This window comes from Macaca fascicularis, chromosome 4 (assembly GCF_037993035.2).
Source record: "Macaca fascicularis isolate 582-1 chromosome 4, T2T-MFA8v1.1".
NCBI classification, from domain to species: Eukaryota; Metazoa; Chordata; class Mammalia; order Primates; family Cercopithecidae; genus Macaca; species Macaca fascicularis.
Window position 1 is genome coordinate 36354314 of NC_088378.1, and position 10627 is coordinate 36364940.

General features: G+C 42.1%; 1 protein-coding gene across 1 annotated transcript in view; it reads right to left on the reverse strand.

Annotated features, from left to right (window-relative positions):
* MOXD1 (monooxygenase DBH like 1) overlaps positions 1–9374 on the reverse strand; it is a 103759-nt gene extending 94385 nt beyond the window's left edge. The window contains exon 1 of the mRNA XM_005551851.5: positions 9062–9374. Within this exon, the coding sequence (XP_005551908.3) occupies positions 9062–9325 (264 nt within the window). The 5' untranslated portion in view covers positions 9326–9374. The remainder of the gene's footprint in view (positions 1–9061) is intronic.
* Between the last annotated feature and the right edge of the window lie 1253 nt (positions 9375–10627).

Below are 10627 nucleotides of genomic sequence, written 5' to 3' on the forward strand. Positions count from 1 at the left end.
TGTTTTCTGTGATTTCAAATCAGTTCCAAGCACTTCCTCAGCAAGTGGCCCAGCAGCAATTACCCTGCTGCTGAAGGCACTTCGCATCACAGAAGGCCTCAGTTTTTGAGACAAGCAAGCAAGGCTGTAAGAAGTAATAACATATGTTTCAGTCTCCATTCACCGGCAATTTATACCCCCATAAGAAGGGTGAATCAATTTTTGTGCAAATTCAACAGGCATATTCAACAACGTAGCTCTCTTCTCTAATTCACACAAACTCAGCATTCATCAGCTGCATTACTTGCCTCAAATGGGCACTCACAGTTGCTAAATGATTCGGGTGGGGGTAGAGTTGCTCTGTGTCAAAAAGGGGCAAACAACAAGGAAAGGACATGAATCCTTCAGGGCAATGAGAGTTGAGCTGATTCACTAAGACAAAATAGTGAGGTTTTGAAAAGCCAGTGCAAAAGGAGATGGCTTCCCACCTCACCCCGGCACTTCTGTGAAAGACGGCGTAGAAACTGACCTTGGCAGCATTCAAGGAAAATGTTTCCACAAGCATGAGCTGCTCCAGAACAACATATCCAATAGATTATGCTGAGATAGGCTTCACTTTACAACCACACTTCTCTCTTTCTTTCCCATTTTGATCATACCTGTTAATATCCTCTTTGCAGAAATATCTCCAGAAGGAGTCAGAAAGATTAAAATAGGCAGTGCAGATTTCCATATGCCAGGTCCCTGGATATAGTTTTAAAGGGCCTGTGGCCTTAAGTAAAATCTGATTTCTTAACTCCACAAGTCCGCAGGTAAATGTCACACTGCCTTCTGGAGGTAGTCTCATTGGATCTAACCCCGAATTAGTGATTGCCAACTACTGAAAAATATATGGTTGCTGAATTTCGAAAGTCTTCTTCTAGGATGGAGAGGGTATGGAATAGTAGGACAGTTGAAAAATTACCAACTGCTTCCAACTCCTTGCGAGCAGAGTGTATGTTTGTGTGTGTGTGTGTGTGTGTGTGTGTGTGTGTGTTTGTGTGTGTGTGTGTGTGTGTCAGAGAGAGAAGGGGGTGGGAAAGGAAAGGAGAATAAGTAAAGATTGCTCCCAATTTCAGTAGTGCCAAGATAGAATGGATGCCTGTAGACAGGTACTCAAAAGTGGTAGTAGGGAAGCTTCAAGATGGCTGACTAAATGCATCTGGTACTCACCTTTTCCAGGGAGATGAGCTAAAATAGCAATTAGATAATCACATTTTAAATAGATCATCTGAGACAGAATACTGGAATTCAACAGAGAAGTGATGGGAAGCACTGAAAGCAAGGAATAAAAAGGAAGCAAGGAAGCCAGCTTGGCTGGGATCAGCTGGGAACCTGGAGAGGCTCCTTAATGTGAGGAAAGGGTAAGTGAGAGACACCAAGTGGTCCACATGCCTGCCACAGAATTCTACAATGCTAGCCATAGGAGAGCCCCTGGACTCTCATGGGCCCTAAGACTCACAGAGAACTGCCTGGAGATCACACGACAGCATTGCTCTAGAGAGGGAGCTCATGCTGAGTCCTACAAACCCCCAAGTCCTAAGCAGCTGCAGCACAGTGCCATTATGAAAGCCCTGCCCCAGACACAATGTGTCCTGCCTGGGGGCCCAAGAGACCCTGCACCTCCATATCCCTGGTGCCCAACTGACACTCATCACTCACAGACACCACTGTTGGGCTGAGGCAGGAACCACTGGAAGTGACCTTGCCACCCCAACAAAAAGGCAGCTGTACATTTTCATGTGCCATCTGCAGGACTGAGGACCAGCTCGCCCAGTTCATCATGGACATCACCAAACCAGCACTGACCACGTGGGTTCCAGAAAGTTGTCCCACCACAGCTACTGCCATTGCCACAGCATACCTGCTACCCAGGAGTATGATAACGTGCCCACCCTCCTGACCCACCCTGATATTCCCAACACCTAGAGAGGCTAATGCTCAACCCACTGCTGCCACCACTGAGGCCCAAAGACTGGCCCACCTAATGTCCTAGTTCCCAGCAAAACTTCACCACAACCTCCACTAATAATCACACCCTAAACCACTGAGGAAATCACAGACACCACTGACACTGTTTACAGCTGGAAAAATTACACAGAGACTATACAACCATCCACACCTAGAGTCAAGGCCAAAGTGCCCTACCCAGCCAATGCCACAGATAAATCTTCAAAAAATGTCATCCCCTATGAAAGCAAATTCAAAAAATTGGAGCAACCGTTACATCAGATGCACAAATGATAAATGTAAGGACACAAGAAACATGAAAAAAATAAGGAAATATGATATCTCCAAAGGCACACTATAATTATCCAGCAACAGATTCTCATCAAAAAGAAATTTAAGAAATACCCCCCAAGAAAGAATTCAAAATATTGATTTTAAAGAAGCTCAGTGAGATACAACAGAATACTGAAAAATAATGCAAAGAAACCAGAAAAACAATTCAGTAAATAAATGAGAAATTTACCAAAGAGGTAGATGTCATAAAAAAAGAGCCAACAAATTCTACAATGGAAAAATTCATTGAATTAAATACAAAATACATTCTAAAGCTTCAACAATAGATTAGATGAAGCAAAAGAAAGAATCTCAGAACTTGAAGACAGGTATTTTGAAATAACTCAGACAAAAATAAATAAAAATGATAAAAAAAAAAAAAAGAATGAGCAAAGCCTATATGACATCATAAAGTGACCAAATATTTGAATTTAGGATCTGAGAAGGTGAAGAGAAAATGAAGGAGTTAGAAAACCTATTTAACAAAACAATAGATAAAAACTTTCCAAGTCTTGCAAAAAACTTTAGACATCCAGAAACAAGAGGCTCAAAGGTCTCCAAATACATACAATTCAAAAAGTTCTTCTTCTCAGCACATTATAGTCAAAATATCAGAAGTCAAAAACACAGAGAAAACTAAAAAAAGCAAGAGAAAAGCATCAAGTCACTTATAAAGCTACCCCTATCAGACTAGACTAATAGCAGAAACCTTATAGACTAGGAAAGAAAGGGCCGATATATTCAAGATGTTGAAAAGAAAAAAAAAAAAACTGCCAACCAAGTATACCATACCCAGAAAAGTTATTCTTCATAAAATGAAAGAGAAATGAAGTCTTTCCCAGACAAGCAAAAGCTGAGGGAGTTTATCACCACTAGACCAGATCTACAAGAAATGCCAAGGGAGTCCTACACCCAAAAGTGAAAGAACAATATCTAATATCATTAAAACACATGAAATATAAAAACTACTAGAGCAAACATACAAAGAAGGAAAAGACTAGAATGTTACCACTACAGAAAAGCCACAAAACCACAATAATGAAAAATAAGAGAGTAAGAAAGGAACAGAAGATACACAAAACAACTAGAAATCAATTAATAAAATATGAGGAATAAGCGCTCACATATCAATAATAACCCAGAATGTAAACAAATTAAAACTTTCACTTAAAAATACAGACTGGCTGAATGCATTAAAAAACATGACCTGACTATACACTGCTTTCCATACTCATCTCACCTGTAAAGTCACATACTAACTGAAATTAAAGGATGGAAAAAGAACTTCCATGCAAACAAAAATCAAAAGTGAGCAAGAGTGGCTACACTCATATCAGGTAAAACATACCTTGAGTAAAAAACACTAAAAAGTGACAAACAATGTCATCATGTAATGATAAAGGGATCAACTCAGCAAGAGCTGCATGTATATTTAGAAATACAACAATTCTAAATATATATGCAGTCAACACCAAAACATCCAGATCTATAAAGCAATTATTACTAGATCTAAAGGGAGTGATAGACTCCAATACAGTAATAGTTAGGAACTTTAACAGCCCACTCTCAGCATTAGACAGGTCATCTAAACAGAAAATTAACAAAGAAACATTGGATTTACATTGCACATTAGACTAAATGGACCTAACAGACATTTACAGAACATTTGATCCAACAGCTACAGAATATACATTCCTCTCATCAGCACATGCAACATTCCTTAGGACAGCCCCTATGTTAGGACACAAAACAAGTCTCAATAAATTTTAAAAAATCAAAATCATACCAAGTATCTTCTCAGACCACAATGAAATAAAACTGGAAACCAATAACAAGAGGAACTTTGGAAACTGTGCAAATACATGAAAATTAAACAACATACTACTGAATGACCATTGGGTCAAAAAGAAATTAAAGAGGAAATCAAAAAAATTCTTAAAACAAATAAAATGGAAACATAATATATCAAAACCTATAGGGTGCAGTAAAAGCAGTGCTAAGAGGAAAGTTTATAGTAACAAACACCCACATCAAAAAGTAGACAGATTTCAAATAAACAATCTAATAATTCATCTAAAAAAACTAGAATAACAAGAAAAACCACAACCAAAATTAGTAGGAGAAAATAAATAATAAAGATCTGAGCAAAACTAAACAAAACAGAGACAAAAAAATACAAAGGATCAATAAAATGATGAAAATTAGTTTTTTGAAAAGATTAACAAACTTGATAACTTGCTAGAACAACCAAGAAAAAAAGAAAGAATACCCAAATAAAATCAAAAATGAAAAAATAGACAGGTATAAGTGATACCAAAGAAATGCAACAGATTATCAGGGACTATTATGAACAACTATACACTCACAAACTAGAAAACCTAGAGGAAACAGATAAATTCCTTGACTCATACAACCTACCAAGACTGAATCAAGAAGAACTAAAAAACCTGAATAGACCAATGATGAGTAATGAGATTGAATCAGTAATAAAAAGTCTCTCCCAACATAGAAAGTACAAGACTTGGGGCTTCACTGCTGATTTCCCATGTAACTGTCTTCCAACGTGATGTTCAGATGAGAGTCTACATTCCTTCTTGAATCTAGTGGGCTTGTGACCACAGCGAAAGACTAAGTCATAAAAGGCTATACAGTTTCCACCTGGCCTCTTGGTTCCCTCTTGGGACCTGCCACTATGCTGTGACGAAGTCAAGCAGCCACACAGAGAGGCTATGATCCTACCACAGCACCAGGCAAGGTCCCTGCCCAGAGCCAACATCAACTGCCAGCCATAACTTCAAGGAAACAAGGCTTCATATTCTTCCAACCACCCACCTTGGAGTTGTCCCCACCAAATTTCGGACTTGTGAGCAAAAGAAATTTGTCATTGTGTTAAGCTACTCTGTATGGAGATGGTTTGTTACACAAGAATAGACAGCCAAAACAATGCGCAAGGCCCCCAATACTGTACCCATTTCCTGGCACAGAATAGAACTGGCCTAAAAAGAAATGGGACTTGCCTCTCTGCCTTTCATGAATTTTCATTACTTGGGTTGATTCTTTATTAACATTAGACTTTCTCTCCGAGTCCCAGATTAGGCTGTCTATGAGATATAACCCAGCTGAAATTGTGCGTGTGTGTGCACGCACACTATATGATGGTTGAATTGTTGCCAGTATTTAGTAATTAGAAGATTTTTATATAAACACACACACACACACACACACACAGAGAGAGAGAGAGAGAGAGAGAGAAAGAGTAGAGAGAATCTAAATTTTTGTCTTCTCTCAAAAAAAAGAACAAACAGAAGATCTGGCAATACTGGATTTACATTCCCTTTTAACAGTAATTCGCTCACAAAACCCCCGGTTCCCTCGGTGCCATCTCCTCTCAGTTGCATTACATCCTGCCTGTTCCATTCAAGCTCTCATCACTCTTTTCTTTTTCACATTTTTTAATTTGTATCAATGTATGGGTTACAAGTACAGATTCTTTACACACGGAGATTGCATAGTGGTGAAGTCAGGGCTTTTAGTGTATCCATAACTCAAATAACATACATTGTACCAAATAGTAATTTCTATTCCTCCACACCTTCCCACTCCTTCACGCTTTTGAGTATTGTCTATCATTCCACACTCCACATCTTTGTGTACACATTATTTATCTCCCACTTATAAGCAAGAACATGCATCTAGTTTGTTTCACTTAAGATAATGGCTCCCAGTCATTCTTAGATTTATTTCCTTACATCTATAGACATTTGGGCTTGTGACCTCTATTAAGACAATGATTCTCTACCTGATCGATAAAAATTTACACTTACATAGTTCTTAAGGAGTTAACACCCTTTTGAAAAGAAGAGTTTAATATACTTAGAAAATAAAAGTCAGAATAATTTTTAAAAACTAAAGTTTTAGTTTAAAATTAAATTTAAAAGGATAAAATAAAATATATGCAAAAAAGCCACATGATGAGGTGACTAGGATAGCAACTTACGTTATTATCATACACCCTGGTGTAATTGTCCAACTCTTAGTGGCTGTTGTGCATATATTGATGCCCCAGAAGCCAGTGTTTTTTGTGTCATTTTTCTATATAAATGTTGTTCTCACCAGGAGCAAAATTGCATAAAACATAAAGTCTACAGTAGAATCAAATATGCTACATTTCAGAATCCTATTTATGGCCAGGCACGGTGGCTCACGCCTGTAATCCCAGCACTTTGCGAGGCCGAGGCGGGTGGATCACCTGAGGTCAAGAGCTTGAGACCAGCCTGGCCAACATGGTGAAACCCCGTCTCTACTAAAATACAAAAATTAGCCTGGCGTGGTGGCGGGCGCCTGTAATCCCAGCTACTTGGGTGGCTGAGGCACAAGAATTGCTTGAACCTGGGATGTGGAGGTTGCAGTGAGCCGAGATCGCACCACTGCACTCCAGACCGGGTGTGCGACAGAGCGAGACTCCGTCTCAAAAAAAAAAAAAAACAAAAAAAAACAAAAGAGAATCCTATTCACTTTTTGGTATAGTTGCTGAAAATACCCTTCTCACACTAGTGTATGAAGAATCTTAAATAGTTTCTAGAGAGGAGATTGAATTTCGAGCATTGGAGAATGGAATCATTCTGCCTGAATAATAAAACTGAAATTGATACATTTATTTCATTTATAGTATTTGGTGTATTTCATCTTATTAAACAGATTTTAAGTAAACTGTCTTTCCATTCAATCGAATAGCATAATTTTAATGCATTTTATATGTCCTAAAATGAGTAGAATGTTTAGGGAAATGGAATGGTAAAATATGTCAGCCAAATAAGAAAATGATCATCCTTTACGTGTAAAAATAATTTTATTTCCTTAGTAATAAAAATGGAGGTGAAATCCTATTTATTGCTCATTAAATGTATTGAGAATGCAGCCAGTCATAATTTATCTCATAGTGATGTGTATTCACTAATTACTTTAAGAAAATATCTATGTTTGAAAATCAGTCTAAAGAGTACTTAACTAAGTCCTATGCAATCTTTATGAAGAACCACCAACAGGGTGAAAACACTGAGTTTAACCAAGTTTATCTTTGTGGTGGGCCTATTATGGCACGTAGAATCAGAATTCTACTCGCGGCCTTTCATTTGACATACAGTTGGGTGGGCTTTCTAGAAATGCTACTCTTTGGGGGAAAATAATACGGAGTTAACATTCAAAGTGTGTCCCATTTTATAATATTAGTATAGTAAGAGTTACGCTCCCTTTTGTAGAATATGCAAGGAGAGTTAAGGGGCATACTATACTCCTCACCCTAAACAAACAGTCAAAAAAAATTTTTTAAGAAAACGTTAAATAGGTATTTGTATAAGGTATTGTCTACTTTATATCACAGGAGAGTAAGTCATTCCCCTAGTGAGGCCTGCGTTTGTGGTCAAATACTTGGTTCATAAAGTTAATGTCTGAGATGCTGCAGGAGGAGAATATTTATACATCAGTGACTTCAGCAGAATGCAATCCTCATAAAACTTTATTTTATTGGAGTTGTAAAGTTACTTATTTGGGGGAAGAAACGATAAATTTATGAAAAAATAGACAATAGAGTGGTTTTGAACTTTTTATTTTTGTCACTTTATTTCCTGCCAGAGTTAACAGCTCAGTGCCAGAATCAGGGTTCAAATTTGATGGCATATCTCAGTCGAAAAGGTGTGGAAATCTAACCGAGAACTTGGGGATAAAATCACTAAGAAGTGCACTCTAAATCCACCGAGAGCACTGATTTAAATACTATCACAAAGCCTTAATGCAATGCCAGAACAATTCGGAGATTTCATCTGGATCAAGAGACTTTTAGCAAAGGCCATTATGTTCGGATGAATTCTTACGAGTAAAAAACCGTGTACATTCACCGTCATCCAAACATTGGTCACGATCAAACAAGGATGTCCAGGAAACCTAACCACCTAATCATTCTGGTCATCTCACAATCTCCTTCTTCCTTTTTTTTTTTTTTTTTTTTTTTTTTTTTCCTATTTAGTAAGGCACCCATGAACAGGCAAGGTGGTTACTTAGACTCCTTCAAAGCAATCAGCAGCGGTCAAATTGACTTTGTTGGTTATTAAAGTAAGCCAAAGTTTTGTCACTTCATAGGATATTTTGCCTGGGGACCTTCGATTTCGGTCTCTAAATGTGGCTTCCTGAACGCTCTCGGAATAGCAAAGTCCCTAAGCGATTCTTAGGGACCCTTCATTCTTCTGGATAATGGCGTAGCTGACATAGCTGACATCAGCCCCGCGCCTGGTGGCTCCAAAATAGCCACGATTTGTAAAGTTCTGAGATTTCTACTCCTAGATAGCAAGTCCGCGAAGTGCTAAAGCGCTCTGTCCCCTCCCTCCTCTGAGAGCTGTCTCGTTAGGTTCCCAAAGTCAAAGCCTAGGTCCTTCTCCCTTCCCATCAGGGATGAAGGGGGGTGTGTTGCAGGTGTGTAGGCTGGGGGGCGGGGGGGCTCTATTAAGTGGGGCGCTGGGGACAGGAAAGTGTTCAAAGAAGGAAACCTGCCTGGGGTCACCCGGGCTCGGCTTCCCTACCGCGCGCCTTTTGGGGTCCGGGAGCGCAGGCGCTGCCCGCGGAGGTGAGAGTGAGCGTGTCTAGGGGCGCGGGGCTGCGCCGGGTGAGAGGGAGCTGCGGTCCCGGGGACGCCCCGCACCTGCGCCCTCGCTGGGGTCCGGACGGGACCGGGCTCGGCCGGGGGAGCTCCGGGAGGAGACGCGCTTACCTGGAGGTAGGGCCGCCCGTGGGCCACCCCGCCCACGACGATGTCGGCGGACGCCATGGCCCCGGTGGGCGAGAAACCGAAGCCCACGTAGCCTGCAGTGCGCACCTGGAGGCGGAAGGCGATCTGGCTGCCCCTCTGGCTCCAGTCCAGCCAGTACTTGCCCTCCGAGTCCAGGAGGGTCCGGTGCGGGTAGGTCCGGCCCGAGACCCCCGCCGCCACCCGGGGGAGCAACCCCCACAGCAGGAGCAGCGGCCAGCAACACATCCTCGGGCGCCTCCTGCCCGCTGGTACCGGCCTCCAGCCGCTGGGGAGTGAGGAGCAGAACGAGGAGCGGCGGCGGCGAGCGGGAGCCCAGGGACCGCCCCTCGGGCCGGCCGCGCGCCCGCCCGGGAGGGGCAGGACCCGCTCTCCCCGCCCCGGGCGGCTTGCAGGGCGCGCCCCGTCCGGTCCGGTCCCGTCCCGTCCCGTCGGGTCCCCGCCCTGCCAACTCTCACCCTGCCCGGCCGCCCGGCCCTTCCAGCGGATCCACCTGCCTCCCCCAACCCCTGACTTGGTCCCCGAAGTCGGGGTTCGGTGGGAAGGAAAGCGAGGGGCTTACCGGAAAGAAAGGGAGGAGGAGGCAGACGCTGACAGAGGAGAAAAGGGGGCCAGAGGCAGAAGGAAAAGGAGGAGGGCGAGAGAATCCTAGAGCGGGAAGAGCGTGGGCTCTGCGGGACGTGGGCGAGAGGTTCCCGGGGAAAGAATGGACATTGACGACAGAGAGCAAGTTTAGCCTGGAGGGGAGGAATGGAGTGAGCAAAGTGGGTAGTCTGGGGTGCGATGGACACAAAGCCCCGTCCAGGGTAACCTTCACGTTTCTGTATCCGTTGCTGTCGACTTTCCAGAGCCTTTGTTCCCAGTGACGTCCCTGCTTCCATGGAGGGACACAGTTCACCTTCCCCCACCCCGCTTCCAGCATTTCTTTCACCCTCCCACCCTGCGGGGCCCCAGAGCTTGCTCCTCACAGCAGGAGTTGGAGCCCTGATGCTTGCCTTCACCTAGATTTTGTTTGGTTTGGTTTGGCGTTGATGGGACAAAGTCAGCCAAACTACTTTGCCATCAGCAGAGAAGGTAAGGGGTGAATCGTCATTTGAGAGTTATATTTTAATTTAACATTCTCTTTTCTTGCTATTCCAAGTTCTGACCATAACCATGTTTATCAAAATATGTTTTGTTTTGGTTTGCCTCTACCTTTGACCACTCCTGTCAATGCTAAATACAATATGGCCACTAAACTTTACCTTGCTTATTTATTCCTTTATTTATAATCTGCCAAGTTTCCAAAAAAGTTCGAAAGTTTGTATCTATAAAAATACAAACAATGCAAAATAGAAAAACAAATAAGAGAGAATATCAGATGAGAAATATGGGTAAGAAGAGCAGGCGCCACACTAGCCACCTTCACTCCTCATTCACTCTCCTCACCTCGTATTTCAGCCTATTTTTCCCCCTACTTATCTTTTCCCAAAACTTTTCCAAAGTTACCGTCTTGCATCTAATCTATATTCTTCTAAAGATACAGGAATA